This window comes from Phodopus roborovskii, unplaced genomic scaffold (assembly GCF_943737965.1).
Source record: "Phodopus roborovskii unplaced genomic scaffold, PHOROB, whole genome shotgun sequence".
Classification (NCBI taxonomy): domain Eukaryota; kingdom Metazoa; phylum Chordata; class Mammalia; order Rodentia; family Cricetidae; genus Phodopus; species Phodopus roborovskii.
Genome location: NW_026126407.1, coordinates 42,148,638 through 42,169,598, shown reverse-complemented (window position 1 = coordinate 42,169,598; position 20,961 = coordinate 42,148,638). Strand labels below are relative to the sequence as shown.

The window sequence follows — 20,961 nt, the reverse complement described above, 5'->3', positions numbered from 1 at the left end:
TTATTTCAAGATACTTGAAAAGTGAACAGGAAAATATAATGTCATGTATATGCAAATGCATGTATGTGTAATATATAATGTGTAAATATATCCTATTGTGTCCTCTTTCCCTGAAGTTCTCCACTTTTTTCTACCATATACAATGAAAAGCAATACATACATCAAAGCAATGTGGCTATCAATGGCATCTATCCTCTCAATAAATGCTTATTAATCATCAATTGTGAATCTGCTGTGAACCAGGACACAGTGGGGGAGCTAAAGGATGCAATGATGATAAGATAAAGAGAAGGCAAGGAGAGAAGTGGATGAACAATCCATCGTGTGTGTGTGTGTGTGTGTGTGTGTGTGTGTGTGTGTGTGTTACTTTGGGAGTGGCAAGTGAAGTTGGTAGAGGAAAAGAAGAGGGGAAGAATCCAGAGTACCTGATAGCCTGAGCAGAGTGTTACCCTTAAAGTACATGATAATTACTTCAAACTTCTCAGGAAATCCTAAATGAAATTAAACTTCCATGGGTAAAGAAGCAAGGCCATTTGTAACACTTTAAATGAGACTTTTTTCCTTCCCAAACTAAATTTATAAAGAGAAGACATTTCACTCATTGTTTTAAAGATTTATTGTATGTATACGAGTGTTTTGCCTGCATGTACATATGTATCCTGTGGGAGTTCCTGGTGCCTCTGTCTCCATAGTGAGAACTGCAGTTTCCTTAAGCAGCTGCTTTGCTTGTCTCTCTTGTTGATTATGCACCTCATCATAATCTATGTTTCTCTTTTTGCCTTGGCTGTCAGGAAGCTTACACTTGTTTCCTATATGTATTAAATAAAGGAATGCAAGTTTATATATATGAACAAACATAATGCTTTTTCCCAAGACTTTTCTGTATTCTTGTGTCATCTAGTTATAGTTTTAGAGTTTTTTTTTTTTTTTTTTAGAATAACTGTTTTGAGGGAGGTTAAGGAGAAATAAAGAAAGAAAATCAGGAAAGAAGAAAGTATAGGAGGAGAGACAGAAACACAGTGAGAGAGTGTCTCTTTGATGCCAGACATGAATGTATATTCCATCCACATAAATAGAGAAGCCATAAATAAGGGAGGCAAGTACATCTGTAGATCACCACATACAAACTGAAACTTTCAGACTGTAACACGCTGTTGCCACTGAGAATGAACCAAGCTCATGTTGTTTTACATCCCACTTGCCCCACTGCAAATGTGGATCCCTCCCTCTATCTTAGAATGGCATATCTCTGCTTCTGAGAACTTTCTGGAAGGTTCCTGTCAGGCTCTCTTGCTTTCACTTCTAATGTTCAGCATGATGTTGCTGATGGCTGTTCTAAGCCTCTAAAGAACCAAGTTCAACTCTCTATGGGAGATAGGTAAGTCAGATCATTTGGATAAGCATGTGGATATTCCTGTGCTGACAAAATAAAGTGCAAACCTGATATAATGATTTAAAGGAAGCCTCCTTTCTCTAGATGTGGGACCTTCCATTCTACTGTAGCTGGCACCCAGACGTTTTTCCAGATAAGTGATATCATAGGGTTGGAAGTATATTGCTGTATAGTAGTGGCACTAACTGGCTCTGGCAGAAGGTCAAAAGACAGGTTAAGCCCCTGGCCTGAGCTCAGCTATGGAGAAGCAAATGTTTCAGGGGCTGGTTATATCACTTCTGGAAACATCTCTCCAGCTATATCTGTGTATCTGCTTGATTGGCATAGTTGGAGGGTTAGAGCAACTCTGCTGCAAAGGTGGTAAGAGTTTAGTAGCATGTACTAAAGAATGCACTAGAGTCTTAGAAAATAATGACAGTCGACACATAAAGGTGAAGCTTGGTTGTTGCTTTGAGGAAGTTTTTGTGTTGGGGGAAAACATTTTAGTTCCTGTATTTTATATCCAGTTTGTCTCTCCAAAACAGAGCCTTGTTGGGCAAGAAATGTGGGCTGTAACTTTCCTAATGAGAGGCTTTGACAACATCAAATCATCGGAACAATTAGAGGAGGGCAAGAAATAAAGTTTTCCTGTTGTGGGTGGGCTGAATATGTTGGAAGGCATTTCAACTAAGGGGAGAAAAACTCAGAGAAGTATAAACTGCTACATGGTCTTAAGATGCTAGTGTCATTGCCAAGGGACAAACTTAAAAATATTCTGTGCAATTAACCAGCTAAACTTAACACACCCAAACACAGGGGCCCTTTGCTGGTGCTGTGACAACACCTGACAAATTCAGCTCCTTTCATCAGACTCAACTGAAAACACTCTGGCACTGCTCTGCACTCTGCATCTTTGGTGTCAAACTCCATTTTCAATCCTTTATGTCAAATTTAAATTCATGGCAACTGCATTCAGATCTTGAGAGAAGCCCCAAATCCATTCCACCAGAAATATATACACATGCAAGTGCATACACACATACTCCAGCTGGGCAAGTTCTCATCTTAGCCAATCAGGAGTGAAGGGCACTGAATGACTACCTGCTTCCCTTAGCTTTAGCCTGTACTCCAATAAGAGCCTGGTGGGAACAAGGCTACTTACTATTCAATCATGTTTTCACCCCTCTCCTGGAGAAATCATATAAGCATGAGCTCTTGTTTGGTATGAAAACGAATCTTCATATTTTCGGTGGCATTTTCTCCTCTTGGTAAAGATAAAAAAAAAAAAATCACTATCAGTTTTTTTAAGTGAGCTGAGCAAATTGGTGTAACTGATGAAAAATGAATAATTTTGGCTTCAAACACACGGATCTGTTCTGTTCACCCAAATGATGAGCTCTTGATTTTTATACAAAGCCAACAAAAATCCTCTATTGACAACCTACAATCTGATACAGTATCCAAAAGCAAAGAAATAGCCCCATGTGCTATCACCAAGAAAACATTCTGGATGGCCCAGAGATAAGAACTGACCTCGCTTATGGAAATAATCTTTGCTTGGGTATCCATACATGCATAAAAGGATGTCCTTATAAAAGCTCACTTTCTCTTTAATAATTGTCTGTTTTTCAAAAGCTATCAGCAGGTGCACCTCATTTCAAAAGCCTCTTGTCCTTCATAATACAATATTCATCACGATTACATAGTATGAAATAAAAAGTAGCAAAACACAAGCGAGGGTAGTTCAATTAAATGCAGCATAATCTCTGCTGCCAAAAAAAAAAAGAAAAAAAAAAAAAAAAAAGAAGAAAGAAAAGAAAAAAGAAAAAGAAAAAACAGTACTATAACTAAAATCAGGTTCTGATGAAAGAAAAAAGGGAATATATTTTCACATATTTTTAATTATATAGAATTTCCTCAAACATGATTTTTCATAATATATTCCATTAAGTTAACATCATATTTGAAGAAAGAGCATTTTCCGATTTCATTTTAAGCCTGATTTTGAGCAATTACGGTGTCATTGTTCCACGGTAGAAAGGTTGAATTCATTTACTGTGTGGTTATGCTAGTTATGATTGATGTCTCTTCTCCAAATGATAAACCAATCACCCCGATGATGTAATGTCATTTTAAGAGTGCCATAATCACATTTCTCTCAAACTAGAAGCTCTGATGAGTTCTAATAAAGATTTATGGTAGATTAAAGGCCTTCATAATATCAACAATGGATTGCTCATTTGATGAGAGATTTGATTAGATAATTTAAAAAAAAAGAATATGAGTTTGCTAAATATATCAGGCCTGGCTTTGAAGAAGGGCATGGTCCATCATAAGTAGCAGTCTATTGGTCCATTTGGTGAATGAATCATCCTCTATAATTGGAGAGGTTGAGACCATTGGTGGCTTATATTCATGGATAGAGCCAAAGCAGTCTTTTGGGGGAGTATTCTTGACATGCACATCTCTCTCTTGCTTTTGAAGGGCTGTGTTAACAAGCATCACAAGGAGTTAACTGAGAAGGCAGTGCCAAAACTTTGGGTCAAGAGTAGCTAAAGCTCAGGCCGCAGATACTGAACTCTTAGGTAACTGTGCACACTTCTGCATTCATTTGTTCTGGTGAACATTCCATCAAGGGATGAGTCCAAAATAAGGTCTGGTTATTGTCATGCTTGCTCCAGTTCTATCTAAGACTCTGAGAGTGGGAGTTGAGACACAAAATCCTCAAAAGTGGAACAGAACCTCGTGTTCTATCCCTTTGTTTCGAGAACATGAAAATCCAAACAAGAACTCTGAATTTAGAAGCTGTGTTTATCCCAGTTCCTCATGACCTGCTCGTTAAATTCAAGGGAAGTGGCACAAGCAGAGGGTCATAGAGAGGCCATACCCCAAACACTTCAGTCTTGGCATGCTACTCAGTATACATGTCAAGGGAACACACTTTTAATCACAAAACCATATAAAACAAGCAAGGAAGAGAAGTCAGAAGCCAATGATAAAAAGCAAGGGAACTGAGAGGCACATGAATGGGGCATGTGAGGATGTCCAAGGTCACTTGGCTATGACCAGAATCATAGTCATACAAAATTTAATATTCCAGTGTCTTCCCCCACACTTCACCTTTGAGACCAGCATGCTCTCACACATAGCCATGGGCAAAATTCTCCCACAGAAGGAGGCCCAGAGTCTGTTACAATCAGTAAAGCCTCCCCAACAGCTGTGACCTTCAACAGATGCATCTTAGAACTGCCACGCCACAAAAATGACAAATGCATTTCACCTTGATGCTCCCCTTCTCCCAGCCTGTTTCAATAGTTGTCATTTTGCTGGAGACTCACGAATGTCACGCACAACACAACACACATCCAGACACCACAAGAGTTTCCTTACCACTGCTGGAGGCTTGCTGGGGCCCTGAGCATGCCCTGAGCAGGTATGAATTGGGGGAGAATTCCTCATCAGGATTGGTGTCCATGATCTGATGGGAGGTGTTGCTGTCTAGCAATGGCATCTGGCAGCTAACTGGTGGAGGATTATGGGAGCTAGGCAGCTGAGCAGATGGGAGGAGGCTAGACGAGGATGTAGGTGGAATGGGACGACCTGGGAAAGAGGACAGAGGGGTCAAAGGTCAGCAATGAGTGTCATGAGAGCATCCTAAGAAAGTCACATTGAAACCAGCTCACAATATATATATATATATATATATATATATATATATATATATATATATATATATGAAGTGCTCCAGATGAGCTTTTCAATGGTTTTGATGTTTCTTCACCAGCCCAAATGCATACCACTGGTAGTATGATACTTGATACTTTAGTAATATAATTCAGAAAATGGCATCCACTTAAATGAAATCAGTATAGAAAAATCTAGTTTCTTCTATCTCCTTTGCTATGATTCTGAGTCCTCCTCATCTCTCCCTAAACCTTCTCCTTGCTGGTCTCCCCATTTCTACCCTTGAGAAATTGCCCACCAACTCTGCCATGACTCCATCCTTTTCCCACAGGAGTTAAGATATCATCTCATAAATAGAAATCAGGTCATATCATCTTTGCATCCTCCAATGACCTTCCATTGTATGGAGAAAGAAGTCTGAACTGCTCATAATGATAGCATGTCTTACCTTCTCTGAATGGTAGCTGTTCACCTACTCCATTACCCAGAGGGCACCCTTCCTATTTTCCACCTGGTTCTTTATTCTCCAATCAATTGGGCATTCATATTTCCTGAACATGTCAAGCCACTCCACCTTTACATAGATTTTCATTCCCACCTTAATGGACACTCCTCCTGCCCCCTGCTTCTGGCTCATATTCTCAAGTCTTCTGCTTCTCTTCAATAAAGCTCTCCATGTTTGCCTGCTTGAAACAAGACATAGTTTTTCTAGCCTATCTGCCTGTTTAAATGTCCTCATAGACATTACTATTACTTGTCACTCAGACTTGTATCCCCATGGATCAAAAAAGGAGGCTAAAGTAAAATCAAATCTTCTAGCTAAGGGTAGAAGGTGAAAGCATGTGGAGAGGGCCTCTTATTTCCATGCCAGTGAGTTGTATCATGTGGTTTATCTGAACACCATGGAAGACTCCTGTGTGGCAAAGCATGGCTGCTGCATGCCATAAGGAACAGTAGTGAGGCTGGTAGAGTAGGTAGTAACCTGGCGCTGCCCTTGGGTAGAGAGGTCACTTTCACGTGGATGACCATTGGAACCTTTTTCCATGGAAGCAGCCTCCTGACACTGACTTCTGAGCAATGCCAACTGCTATGTGTTCACCAACTGTATCCTTGTATCCAGGGTCATTGTAATTGGTGGATGGCTGGTTTGTTCAGAAGAAAACTAATGAAAGTGAGCTAGAAGGAGCAGTCCATGAAGCTAGGGTGTGGAGGGAAGGGTGGGATGTTTGGAAAACAAACTTGAGATTCAGACAAACAGTTCAATTCTAGGAAGTGTCTATGTCTGAAGAATGGTATTTTCCTGAAGAACTACGCACATAGAAGTATTTTCAGACATTCAGGTAGACACCAACACTTGTTGCTACTTTCATAACTATATTTTCTGTTTTGTTATTAAGTGCACTACATAGTGCCCCAGATGGATGAGTTGGGTTCAACAAGTGCATGGTCAGTTTGCTGGATCCTAAGGATTCCCCACCATCCAGCCCTCAGAAATCACCTCTAATGAAGAACCAGCAGAGTTCAAGTAATAAAAAGCAGGTGGTAGAAGGCATTAGCATAGGACACTATAGCGGCAGAGGAAGCAGGGCTCTGTGTAGGAAAGGACACTTAAGGGTAGAGTGAAAGCTTAAGCAAGTCTGAAGAAAATGCTCCTGATGGGGGAGCATGGAATGAAGAGTAGCAATGAGGCATCAAACCACTGTTTGCGTACTGCCCTTTAGAGGGACAGAAGTGATGCAAAGTTGAGGAGATAAGATACCTTTAAAGTTTAATTGTTTTTTAGATTTAAAAATGTATATGTCTAATTTGGTGGTGGTGGTGTACGCCTTTAATCTCGGCACTCAGGAGGCAGAGGCAGGTGGATCTCTGTGAGTTCTAGACCAGCCTAGTCTATAAGAGCTAGTTCCAGGACATCCTCCAAAGCCACAGAGAAATCCTATTTCAACCCCCTACCCCCAAAATTATATGTCTCTAAGTATGTTCCTACATGTATGTGCATGGTCTCATGGAAGCCAGAGGAGGGTGTGAGATCTCCTGTAGGTGAGTAGGAGCTGACCAATGTAGGTGTTGATAACCTACATCTGAAAGAGCTACTCCCAACCACTGCAGTGTCTCTCCAGCCCTAAAGTTTAAATCTTAAGCTTCTTGACCAATAATATAACTAAAATGAATGTGAACCATTCCTGATATATCAATGGGTAAATGGAGTTTGATTAGAAGCATACAACACATTCACAGCTATTGGGGAGCAATATAAGGAATGGCATTTTTGCCAGGTGCTCTGGACTGGGCACTATGGAGCTTTATCAGAATCAATGCTAGCACTTAATCAATAATTCTCTCACAGATCTTCTAACAATAAAGCTGTAACCACCATCACTGTAACTGCTATTGCTTATTGCATGGTATCTATCTGCCACTCACTGCACTGGTCTGTTCACTTGCATCATTTCTCTTAATCCTCAAAACAATCTCATCAGGTTAGAATGACCACATATTCCTACAAAATGTGAGAACAGAATATTCCCATTTTATATACGAGGAAACGAAAATAAAGACGAGAAGTTCAACAGTCAGTAAAACATCAAGGGCAGGGCTTAAACTTGGGCTTGTCTTTCCCAAATGCAGCCTGTGTCTACTCATGGTCCTTGCCTAAATAGCATGGTAATATGGTAATGAAAATAATAATAATAATAATAATTAGTAATGATGTTTCATAAAAGGTAAGAAAGTTATGCAAGAGAGATACTTTCAAAGTGCCTCCTCTCAACCCCAGGGCATCCTCCAGATTTCAAATAGGGCACATCTTAGAATAACCACACATGGCAGCTATCATCTGACAGAGTTCAAAGTTCTCACTGCCATTTTCTTTTCAACATTTGTAGTGATATTACCCTCCACACTTCTTCTGACTGCAGATGGGTCCTGCCCGAGGCCTGCGACATCAGTGCTGACGTCCACTTAGCAGTAGGGCTCAGGTAGGAAGAGATATTTAAGTCGCAGTCAATGGGTTTTAAAGCATGTGTTCCTGGAGCATGTTGAGGAACACGGATGGCTGGAAGCCAATGTTTTAAAAAAAAAATTCCTTTGAGTGACTGAGGTGGAACTCAGGTTCAAGTGCAATTTTCAAGTGCAAGCAAGGATAGTTGCTGTGAAATCATCCCTTACATGAGCTTTTGGGAATTTTGTTCATCATGGATTTGTTCCACACAGTACAGACAACAGAACTTTGTAATACACACAAATACCAACAAGGAGAGAAGAGCCACAACATGGCGGAATCTCTGGCATTGCTTCGGGTACTGTGACTATGCATCATAGCATCAGATGGTTCTTGTTAGCTCCCTGTTCCTCTGAGTTCTTTAATTCTGCTCTGGTACCTTTCTTCCATTCTGCATGCTGGCATGGCACCTATCACTGCTTGGGAAATTTCAGGGTCCCTAAACCTTCCCTAAGTCAAGCAGTATGCTGTTCTCCATTTGGTAGGTCATTTGCTCTGCGTGTTCACTTAGGCTACATTTGCCCCTGACGATTCCAACTGACAGGGACCATCTGTGTAGATACAAACAGGTTCCAAAGTACAGAGGAGAAAGCTGGAACCTACTTGGCCCCCTTTGTGGACTCTGTTTTCTTACAGCAAGTCTTAGTATGGGTGGGCAGCTAACCAGGTGACATACTTTAGCTTGACTCCCAGGTTATGTATGTCAGATGTCCTCATTCCCAATGGGTTCTCCAGATCCTTTATGAATGAGTACAAAGTCCTCAGCAAATGTACAGAAAACACACACTGAACTGATTCATTACAGAGCAAAGAGGTACATGAAAAGGTAGCAATATGTCATTTTTCAAGTTCCTATGGTCTTGTACATGTGTGAGTGTGTATGTCCATGGTTTTCCAATATCCCCTCATGTAATTCAAACTCTGATTATCTGCAGGACTGGATTCTCTGTGACCTTAAGCATAGAGACTAATTCATTTGGCTAATATATCTGTTTCCAGACAAGTAAGAGTTTGTATTGCTTTGCACTCATAAAAATGCTGTTGTATCCAGACCTGTAACCAGACAAAGCAATTCCATGTGTCTGATAGATGGGTTATGGCTGTTGAAATGCCATGTGGAGAAGGATTCTGGTATGCCCTAGCTTCCAGTGGAAAGATAGTGACATCATCAATTAGAAAACTCATAGACATGGATGAAGAGAGGTAGCAGATGTACAGGGCTTCTTTGCCATCCATGCTCCAGGCTCTCACTCTCCACCCACGGCAGTCATCCCTGAAAACTTCATCATACACCATCTGTGATGAAAGAATATTGCTCCAACTCCTATTGTGTCCATCACAGTGCCATTTTGCTGCTCACAGAGATTCAGATCCCGACTTTGAGACTTCATTCAACAAGTTCAGAAGGCTACAGTTTCTTTTCATTCTCCCCAAACAATAAATAGTAACAGTGAAATTGATGCTCTGCCTGGCCATTTTAATATATTCACTAATTTATGACAGAGGGTGTGCTGGAAAGCAATTCCCCAAATTCACTTAAAACAACTGGGTCTTTTTCATTGGAAAGATTAATGGTGAACTGATATTAAAGTGTTCTATATAGGCAATACATAATTGATTTACATAGTGATGGGGTGTCAGGATATTTGGTGGAGCAAAGAGATAAACTTAAGACAGGGGAAAAAACAAAAATCAAAAACAAGCAAGCAAACAAACAAACAAAAACAGTAACAGGAACAAAGCAATAGGAATATAAATCCTATCAGGCACTCTGATAGTTACTTGTCATGTTGCTGTGATGAAATATCCAATCAAAGCCACTTAAAGAAGGGAGGCTTTATTTGTTCTCTTATTTCAAAGTGAGGGAAAGTCATGAGAGCAGGAGCTTGAGACAGCAGGTCATATTGTTTCTACAGAGTCAGAAGCAAAGAGCAAGGCATGCACAGATCCTGAACGCCACCATTCATAGTGGGTTGGTCTTCCCATCTCAAATACCTAACCTAAATAATTCTTGATAAAGCACACCTGGACTGACACTTGTCTCCAAGCTAATTCTAGAGCTTATTAGATTGATAATGGCAGCAACTACTACACTTCTTACCAAGTCAATGTAGTATGTGATCTTGCTTTATGATAAGGGCTGAACTAAATAATTTCACATATACTTTATCCTTTAACACTCACAAAACTTTTAACTAATTACATTCTAATTTCTTTCCTATTCACAGGTAAGAGAGCTGCTGTGGAGCTGTAGTTTGAACCCAAATCTTCTGACCTAAGCCTTGTATGGTTCATTCTACTATTGCCTATATCATACAAGGGTGATGACCAAAGACTGCACATTGGTGCTCTTCTAGAATGTACCACAGAATCCATTTCCAAGGAGGTAGCTAACCATAGGCAGAAGCCAGGCTTTTCAAAACCTCAACCCTCCCTGTGACACTGTAAGCTCAACGACTTAATAAAAGTAGTGGTCTTTCTTAATGTTGAGTCCAATTGTGTTTGATACAAGCAAAACAGCTGTCTAGAGTATTTAAACAACTTTCCTTAATAATGTTTTCCCATCCCTGCTATGCATTTAGATGTTTCACTAAGCCATATTTTTTCCCACAGAAGGTTGAGGTTGAACCTGGGAGAATGTGAGGCTTGGATGACTATAAGCATATTTCCACCAAGGGGAAGGGGGAATCCTGCCTGTGAATGCAGTCAAGGAAAGATGAAAAGAGACATGAGAAGTTGAAGAAAACTTACTGATTAATGTTGGTAGAACCCCTGAATTCAGCCAAGCCTGAAGGACCTGTGCCTCCAAACATTTCAATACACAAATCAATTTATTCTCCATGCCAACCTTTATTTGCTCCTCATTGAACCTAACTTTGAGTCTATTGCTGGCACTTAGAAGATAAACCAGCCTTCCTCAAAAAAGATGTGACCAATGCCACAAAGCCACTTAGTGGAACTAGAAATAGATTCCAGGCATTCTGCCTTCAGAAAAAAATATTTGCATGTTCTTTAGGCAGAGTCCCTTCCTGTTAAATAACAAGGAATGGAACGTGCGGTTCTAGAGCAAGTATTTCTGGTGGGAAGTAACTAATGCGTTTATAAGAACATAGCAGGTGTCAAAGAGTGTGGAGAAGAGGCAGATGGCTGTCCACTTCTTCCCAATCAAGCATGTGGATACAATTTCCCTGTGCAAGAAACACAAAAGCACCTCTAACTTGCACCAACATTTACATAACCACCCTGATTTGGGGTAGTTAATTTATTTCCTGCATCTTAAATGTTTGTTTGAAGAACAAAGATAGTCCTGTTCTCCTGCACTTGTATCACTATGTAGCTCATGCTGGCCTAGAACTCTTGATTTTCTTGCCTCAGCCTCCTCAGTGCACAAATGATTTTAAGAACACAACCTCCCCGACACCTGGCAGAAATTCTCATTATAAATGCAGAATGCCAAAATGATATCTGATAAGTGATACATCTCAAAATTAAAGTATAGGTTTTATTGTATATATTTTAATTTTACATCAATTATATTACATACTTACATAAATTTATCCTCCTGGTTACAAATATTTAATACTAATCTCATGCTAGATCACTTCTCCTCCTCTAGAGGGATGTTGTTGCTACACAGAGATAATTTGATAATAATGTCTGAAGGTAGTTGGTTATAGCAGTATTAGCAGGGGAATGGAGGCTTTTAGCATCTAGCAGGCAGAGGTCTGGGAGGCTGCTAACCACCTTACAATTCTCAGGATAGTCCCTCATAAGGAAGAATGGCCCATCCTCACATGCACTGGTGCTGAGGCTGAAAAACACTGAAGTCAATTGTGCAGTGGGTTGAGATCAGAGTACATTAATGAGGTTTTAATTAGCACTGCATCAGCGCCAGTGGTTTTTTTCAGCTGATAAGAATTGGGCAGATCTATGGGGCAGTGACTATACGTCTGGGGTATAGAACCTGCCTAACATGCACAAGCCCCAATGTTTGATTACCAAAACCAAAAAAGGGAGTGACATGTACTGGGAGTAAAAAGTGTCATTCTATCAGCTCTCCCTTGTCCACATACAGACACCAAACAAATACATTTACACTATTGGTGGGAATCAAACATTGGAGCTTAGGCATGTTGGAGAAAGGTAAAATTTGCCCGAAGTGAGTTGTAGTTACTGAGAGTCATATGCCTTCCCCAGGAGCGGGGAGAGCCCTGTGTGTCATGAGACTTCTGCTACAGCAGAAGACTCAAGAAAGAATGCTAGAAACAATTCCTGGTTATGTGCCCTTGTCCAAGGGATTTTCATTCTGACCTCTTAGGTCTTCTTACTGAGGTAGTACTGGTCTAACTGGATTTGTTATATTCCATATTATGCTGTGGAAAAGTTTTGATTTTTTTTTTTTTCAGTGTGAGAGCTAATTGCCTTTTTCACTCCCACTTCAATGAACTCACCAAAGCCTAGTTAAGCATTTTCTTGAAAATAAATTATTTTCAAAACGATGGTTCTGGCAAAACCCTCCCACTTGTACACAGACTACTGTACTTAATTTGTTAGAAGGGTGGCATGCTTTTGGAGCAGCCGGGTTACAGCGCCTCCTGCAGGAACACCAGCATGAACTGCCTTCACAGTTTGGAGCTGTGTGTTGCCACTACATCTCACCAGGTTGTGTGTTTACACATCACACTTCCCAAGCAGCTCTGCACTTCAAGAGGTGTCAAATTCAGATCAGGTTATATAGATGAAGGTTAGGGTTCACTTGTGAAATATTTTCTGTAATTCCTTATGCCATGTATTTCATATTCACGAGGTAAAATGCAATGAATCAGTGTAGCTTTCGCTTGTGAGGATACAAATCTTTCCTATAGGCAGAGATGATACCTTTATTAACATGTTATGGATCTTCAAACATTTTCTTTTCAATGAATTTTTGAAGGGCGTGTGTGTGTGTGTGTGTGTGTGTGTGTGTGTGTGTGTGTGTACACACGTGTGTGTAGGTACCTGTGCAGGCCAGAAGAAGGCTTCAGATCTCCTTGTACTGTAGCTATGGGATGTTGTGTGTTGGTCCATGTGTATTCTGGGAAGTGAATTCAGATCTACAAGAGCATCAGGTGTTCTTAACTGCTGAGCCATCTTTCTGGATCCTCAAACCCTTCCTGCTTGGAAAATCTATTTGCCCCTTCATCACTATCTCTAGGATGATGCAGTGTTATCATTTGTTGATATGTAGTACTGCTTGGCATAGTGCTCTGTGGGGATGGGCCTGCTCCTTGTCAACATATGCCCACTGAACACTTCATGTAAGGCTAGCACAACTATTAACTAGACTCTAAGTTTGTAGATTTTTTTTAACTGATTTATATTTAAGTAGTTCTGAGGCAAGTGGTTACCACACTGAAAAGCAAAGTCTAGACAGCATTCTGTAGACTGGATCTTAAATGTCCACCAAAGTCCCATGTGACAAACAATGGTCCTTGGTGTGACACTCCTGAAAGAGGCAGACTTATTTAAAGGGTGGGGTCTAGTAGGAAACTTTTGGGTCCCTGGGATGTGCCTGCATAGGATACTGTTCCCATTAGAGTTTAGCTTCATCATGGGCTCTGATCATGCACTGCTGCCTCAGCATAGGCTCACATCATATAGGGCACTCAAGGGTAGACATAAACCTGTAACATTGTAAGACAAAGCAAACATTTTCTCTATATACATTCATTGTCTCAGGTGTTGTTTTGTATCCAAAGCATATTTAGCACATTATTGGTCAGGATTTCCAGTCTCTGGTATCTCTCCCTTCTATACAACAGCCGACATAACTTTGAGATGCACAAACTGGTTCATATCACACAGCTTCATTTTCACAAGACTGTCCATCACTTGCACAGTACTGCTCTAATTCATACTTACACTAATTAATTAATTGTATGTGTGTCTACTGAGGGGCATGTGCCATGTCATGCATGGAGAAGTTGCATGTGGAAGTCAGAGGACAACCTTTAAGAGTTAGTTCATCATGTGTGTCCCAGGGATTGAGCTCAGGTCACCAGGCTTGACAGCAAGTACCTCTCCTCATGGAGCCATCTTTCAGGTCCCTTTGTTCTTGCATAGAACTCCCACATAACTTATAACTTAACTATAGCAAAGTAATGTGTTAAGGAATTCGTATATTACCTTCCTTTTCCCTCTCGCTGTTTATATAACATTTTTCCTTCTTAAGTCAGTCATTTCAATATCCACTCCAAGGCCCCTAGAGACTCTGAGCATGGGCCACCTTCTTCCAGGTACGTTTTCATCATCTCAGTCTCTGACATCTGACACATACTTCTGTTGTTGTTCTTGTAGCTTGCAGTGCACTAGCCTATGTATTTGTCTAATGCCTAGGTTTTCATGAGACACTGAATAGAGACAGTAGATTACATTCTGTATGTACTGCCCTGTGAAAAGCTGTACACAAAAAAATTGCACCATGATCAGTGGAGTATGATCCTTTACCTCCCAAAACATTGGTGTTGACTTCATTGTGGAGCACTGTAGCTATTTATCTTTGGTTTTAGGGACTAAAATAAGAAATGAAAAGAAGTTTAGTTATTATAATAATGTAGGTATGGCAGTAACAGAGTTGGCTCTGATCTTAAATGGATGCTATTTAAAAACCTGTGGCTTAGAATATCAAGCCACTCCTTTATGTGGGTGCTGCAGTCTCCTTCTAAGCAGACTATGAATAAATAACATGCAGAAGACAATAGACACACTGAATGGTGTCCCTGCCTTGCCTAAACCAATTCCACACCATCAAAGTCAAAGACAGTTAATGGGAAGAAAAATTCTGCACAAGGATTTAAAAATCCCTAGGTCCATGCTGAAGACTAATTTCCAAAAGTTCTGTCGACAAGCATCTGCCATGACTTATCTTAATGCCTCATTTATTTTAGTGTCATCTTCCTGTGTGTCCAAGTGAAATGGGAATGTGAAAACAATATTGCCAATTCCCGAGATGAATTAAGATCTCCTGATACACAAGGTGAAGGTGTAAGCTCACCTTCTTAAATTTAACCTCACAAGAAACTTTTTGGGCAGGCAACACCATCCTGTTCTAAGGATGAGGCAGCTGAACTAACTGGGGGTATGAGCTGAAAGGGAGGAAGAAGTTGAACTCAGATATTCACGCTCCAGGGTTCACACCACCCTTCAGAGGAAATGATAGAATTTAATGAATCTTTATTTAAAGGTTGGCATGAAGTACCAGTTGCTGGGATGATGTTATAATTGGTATGGAGCCACATCTAAGTTCAAATCTCAGTTTTCTCACTGACTTTCTGGGTGACTTTGGACAAGTCCCCTATCTTTTTTTTTTTTCTTCTGTGCTCAACTGTTGATAAACAAAATGTGTGTAAACATCCCTCACTAGTTATTATAAGGATTAACTGAGACATTTATGTGAACTTTCTGAAGTAAATGGTAAGTATTATTATCATGCATAAAGGGAAGGAGATAGATGTAGTACTTCCCTTTCAGGACCCTTTGAGGATTAAATCATAACATATATGAAAGTACACTGCAAATGTTAAAGTGCTCTACAAATGGTAATGGCTTTCACTCCCATTATTGGATGCATTCCTTTTCCAAGGCTTTGTCTGCAGATAGCAAACAGTTCTCACCCGTATGTCTGTGTTTTGCTATGTGCTTTAGGGACAGCAAAGATAAAACATGAGCTCTGGGCAGCAGACACACGAACTATTTCATCTCTTGGCTGCCAACATTCATACAGTCTGCCTATTCCTTGTTGGATGGTCCTTAATAAGATGGTAAAGATTAGATGTCTTGAGACTCTACCTACCAACACTCAGTGAGAAAAAAAAAAAAAAAAAAAAAAAAAACTCTCCAAGACAGAAAAAGACTGGATCCTCAGCTACAGTGTAGCCCATACCACAATGGAAGAGGTTAACAGTCATTTACAGGACTTGAATATTGAGTACTGACAATGTGCTAAGAATTACAGTTATATATTTCATGGCTGGAAATCTATACAGTCCTTTCATCGCTACTATGTGGCAGGTAGTATTAGTCCTGTTTTACAGGCATAAACTGAGGCTTGTAGAGATCTAGGGGTATGAAAAAAATCACACAGTAAATAATGAGTAAAATTAAGGTGACAACGGCTGCATCATGGCGTCCTCCAATGGCAGAGATGTAGAAGAAGAAGAGGTGTCTGCTGGAAAGGTTGTCAGTGTGGAGGTGACTTAGTGGTCTGCAGTGAGTTGTCCTCTTAGCTTTAAATCCCATCATCTTTAAATATGATTCTGCTTACCTGACAAGCATGGTGTGCTCATTAGCTTTCTGCCCCCTAATCAACCTGACACGAGCTAGGGTAACCTGGGAAGAAGGGACCTTACTTAGAAAATGTCTCTATCAGATTGATTAGTAGGGAAGTCTTGGAGAGCATTTTTTAAAATTAATAATTGATACAGGCAGACATCACCCATGGGCAGGTAGTCTTGGGCTCTTTTAGAGAGCACGCTGAGCAAGCTATAAGAAATAAACCAGCAAGAAGCATTCCTCCATGGCCTCTGCCTCAGCTCATGCCTTGAGTTTCTGCCCTGACTTCCCTCATGATGAACCATGGTCAAGACATGGAAGCCAAATACACCTTTCCCTCCTCCATTTTGATTTTGGTCATGGTATTATTACAGTAATAGAAAGAAAACTCAAACTCACAGGAATCCATAATTAGGTCATCCTTCAATGAGACTTCATATCCTCTAGCAGGCAAATACACCCTGAATTTTCACCTAAGCCTGGCTTAATTTTTTTTTTTTTTTCAGGAACCTCAGAATGAGGCTTCAGTTTTTTTTTTTTTTTTTTTTTTTCCTCGTGTCTCTATGGAGGCCTTGATTCCAAACGGTTTCTGGGAAGACTGTGTATCAATGCGGACAAACTGGAATCCTGAACATTTTTTAGAGCTCAACCTTTTAAAAGATGGGGAAGAAGAGGAGAATGACCACCATACTTGAAGACGGATGGCCATGCTCACTATGCATCAGCTGCAGGGTCACTCAGCCTCTAGCTTGGGTATTAAATAACCAGTTTGTATCTGAGCTAGCATGCTGGCTAGTTGTGACAGAATGTGACCAGAAAGGGGCTTCATAGACTTTGCATGAACTGGTCACTGGATCCTGGTGTCTAAGCTCAGCTTAGGAGAAGGTGTGTGTGTGTGTGTGTGTGTGAGAGAGAGAGAGAGAGAGAGATATGCATATGTGCATACCTTAAATTGACCAGTGTCAGCAAAATTAATATGTACCCACAGGCATTGTTGGAGAAGGCGCTATTTTCATAAATAATGCCTTCCTTGCCTTTTACAAGCCTGTTTGAAGACCTGCAGTGCATACTGGCTACAACTCAAAGCCCATCTAATGAAAGTACCTCCACTGTCAGCAATGTTAATGTCACTTTAAAGAGTGTGAAATGTTGCTAAATGTGTCAGGAAACAATTAGATAACATAAGAGGCATGTTTTCTCAGTGCACAGAGGGATATATTATGCAGGCAAGAGATAAATGCAAAGTTTTCTGAGCTCCAGTGCATTCGGCACTCTCCCTCTCTCTCTCTTTAATCCAACAGAGAAATTGTTTGGCAAGAGTAAGCCCTGTTTCAAATACTTGGAAAAGGGAGAAAGGCCTGCTTTGCCTCTGAGTACTGTCGGTTGAGCCCTGTGCTATCAGGCTCAGCGAGATACAAACAGTCTTCCACTCAAATTAAATGTGTGCCCTCCTAATTAGCATTATAAATATAGGTTTCTCTGAGCCAGAGTTGATAAAATTACAGTGCTGGCCTGGAAGGGAACCGGCAGCTCTCCTATGTGGAAACAATGGCTATAGTGTGAGCATGGTTAGAACAATGCCCTCAGAGTCTGCCCCTATCTTCAGAGGTCAGCCTGGGAAAAGAAGGTAAATGCCAAGTGGGCTGACATTATGACAGCCATCCGGGCCCAGATGCAATCTGGTCTTTGAATGGCATGATGTAAAGCTTGGCTCCTGCACTCCTGGGAGAAGGGATCTCACTGCACAGCTTCTTTGTAGAGTTTTTGTCATTCCTACCACCTGTGGGGTTCTGATGGAGCCTCAAAGCCACAGGCAAGGGCTTTCTGGCCACCACCCTGGCACTGCTTTTCACGGTACTGAAATAATAATTGCTAGCATAGTACTAGGAGCATCTTCCATTCCTAACCCTGCAATGCATTTGCCTGATATCTGGGAGCCATTTTGAGTTAGGGAGCAATGAAGTTAAAAGTGAAAGGAAGAAGGAATCAAATAAAGAGAGACATGGGCAGAGATTGCAGCAGATATAACTGATGAATGGTTGCCAGGAGGCAAAGCAGGAAAAGGGATTGTTTGGACATTATGTTCAAGTAACCATAGTGGCCAAGCCAGATGCAACTACCAAGCAGGGTGGAGATGCTGGAGAGCCTCAGTGAGTGAGGAATTTGTGAGCCAGGAGGCATGATGGACTGCCATTGTAGGCATGCACAGGGAGAGTTGAGTTTGCAACTAGCAAACGTCATTATGGCAGACCTAAGGGGATGGAAGAGTCAGCATCTATTGACATGTGCAATACACTTTTTCCTCTTTATGGAAACAAGGCCATCTTTTACACCTGCAGAATAAAGGCTATGTTGGACGGTGACTTACACATATTTCACAAGTGGTTCTGCTGTTAAGTCTTGGAATTGGGGGCTACAGCTGACCTTCTGCTCACCCCCTTGCAATTCTTTTATTTAGAATAGCATTTGAGATAGTATTCTTTCCCAGAGGTAAGGGGAGAAATCATAATGAGCTATGGAAAGTCAAAGAACTCTGTGTACAAACCCTATCAAATGTGAATTCTAGCAGGAAACTCCATTGCAGCTATCTGACCAAACATTTCACTTTGTTAATGATAACATTGTGATTCAAAAAGAAAGGAAGGGCTTGTTCTAGACCACACAGCAGGCTGTTGATCTAAGTTGAAGTATCTGACTTCCGATAACATTCCTCTCTGATATTAAAGTTTGAGGACAAGCAGAAAACCCAAAATTTAAACCAAGACAAAGAAAATCTGGCTTCCCAGCAAATCATATAATCAAGTCAGAATTCTACAGTCTTAATGTAGAATGTGTAAAACACGTTCTCTTCCCATACATGCACATAACATTATGTTTTTATTGGCCAAACAATGCTCTTTGAAATACTGACATATGCCCCCAGGAAAGAAGAGGTTCATATGAAGTAGTCCATGCACTGAGAGACAAGGGGAGGAACTGGCATAGGAAGGTCACTCCAACAGCACACCATGCTGGCAAGAGCACATCAGCATTGCCTGCTCCTTTTCATTCTCAGCTGATGATATCTTTAGAGCCTGAATAAGACACTGAGTTGCCCAGGGGAGGAAATTAAGATGGATGTGGGCACTAGAAATAAGGTTAAAGGCTGTGCAGCTCTTGATCTTGGAAAAGAGTTAGGGGAAGGTGTAGCAATCCTCAGATAATTGAGTCATGACCCAAGGAAAGCGAAATGGACTTCCACAAGTCAGCTTAGCTGTCACAACTAGGAATGATGAAAGTTAAGAAAGACAGATTAAGCTCTGTACATTCTGCATTTATACAGGTCTCCCCATCAAGATCTCTTCCCAATGTGAGGGAATCCCTAGGCCTGTGCTCCATCGTTCTTTCCAGAGTTTTATCCACCCTCTGGGTCATTCACTCTGCACACATCTATTGAATAACTATTGTCCCCTAGCCTCTATTCTAGTTGGCTGTTGAATCTCGATCATTGTTGTTTTTTTTTCCCTCTTCCAAGAGGCCTAACAGGGTCTATTTGCAGAAAACAATTAATAAATATCTGTTGACAAAATGGAAACGTATGTAGAGAGCTCCCTGATGATTGTTGAATAACAGTCAGGCCCCTTGTAAGGTAAAAGACTCAGAGTGATGGAATTATCTCAGCCTTGGTCATCAAAGAGATAGACAATATTCTACCAGTCAGCAAGAAAGGCTTCTATGCCTTTCAAATTCGGTTCCTGTTCTAAATTCCCATTATCTTGTGTGCATTCTTGTCACAGTCTCCTGGGGTCAAAGAGACAGAGGATCATTTGGAAGATGACTCAAAAGTAAACCACTTGCTCAGGTATTTTCCCAACAGAAGTCAGAGAAGTATTTTTCTTCCTGTCCTCTGAATATCTGAAAAAAAAATTTCATTCCCAGCTGAAAATTAAGACCCATATAGATTTATTCACCCTTAGAGAACTTAACTTTATTTAAAGAAAACATGTCACTATGTTGAAACTTAAGCTCAAATTAATTATAACAAGTTTAATATTTGGCCATCCTGAGTCTCATGATTCAACATTCTTGCTTGATCGGTTTCCAGAGCTAAATGAGAGTCTATAACCATTCTCGATGTAATAACACTTTTTTTCTTTTATGGCTGCTTTCATCTGTGGATCTCAAAGCATGGTGCAAACAGTAATTAACGTTCACCTGTGAGGTAAGGATTCATTCTTTGCCTCATTTGGCAAGTGGGAGGGAGAAGGTGGGCAATGCCCAGGGAGAAACTGGAATAGTGGGCTCCCTAGCCCCACCAGGGTTTCCTGAGATCTCAGTAGACTAATCATGCTGTTTGCAAAGAGAAGTGTTGGCAGATGCGTACATAAGCCAAAATAGCTTCTACCCAGCTTAGAGTGATTGCGCCAAAGATAAAGAACACTGGGGAATTTCCACTGAAGTTCTTAGCCAATCTAAGAGGTTTCACAAACATTTTCCCTTCTCTTCTTCCTCCCTTTCTGCATTTCCCTTACTTTCCCCCTTCATTCCTCCTTCTCTTTTCCCTCTGCCCTCTTTCCCCTTCCTTTTTTTCTTTATACTGTCTTTTTAATAAATA

General features: G+C 40.7%; 1 protein-coding gene across 13 annotated transcripts in view; it reads right to left on the bottom strand.

The window, feature by feature from the left end:
- Nucleotides 1-20,961, bottom strand: part of Tenm2 (teneurin transmembrane protein 2) — a 922,050-nt gene that overhangs the window by 361,655 nt on the left and 539,434 nt on the right. For 11 of the 13 annotated variants that reach the window (XM_051180940.1, XM_051180941.1, XM_051180943.1 and 8 more), the window contains one exon: nucleotides 4,763-4,972. The exons of the other annotated variants lie outside the window; for them this stretch is intronic. In XM_051180940.1, the coding sequence (XP_051036897.1) occupies nucleotides 4,763-4,972 (210 nt within the window). The remainder of the gene's footprint in view (nucleotides 1-4,762; nucleotides 4,973-20,961) is intronic. 13 annotated transcript variants of the gene reach the window in all.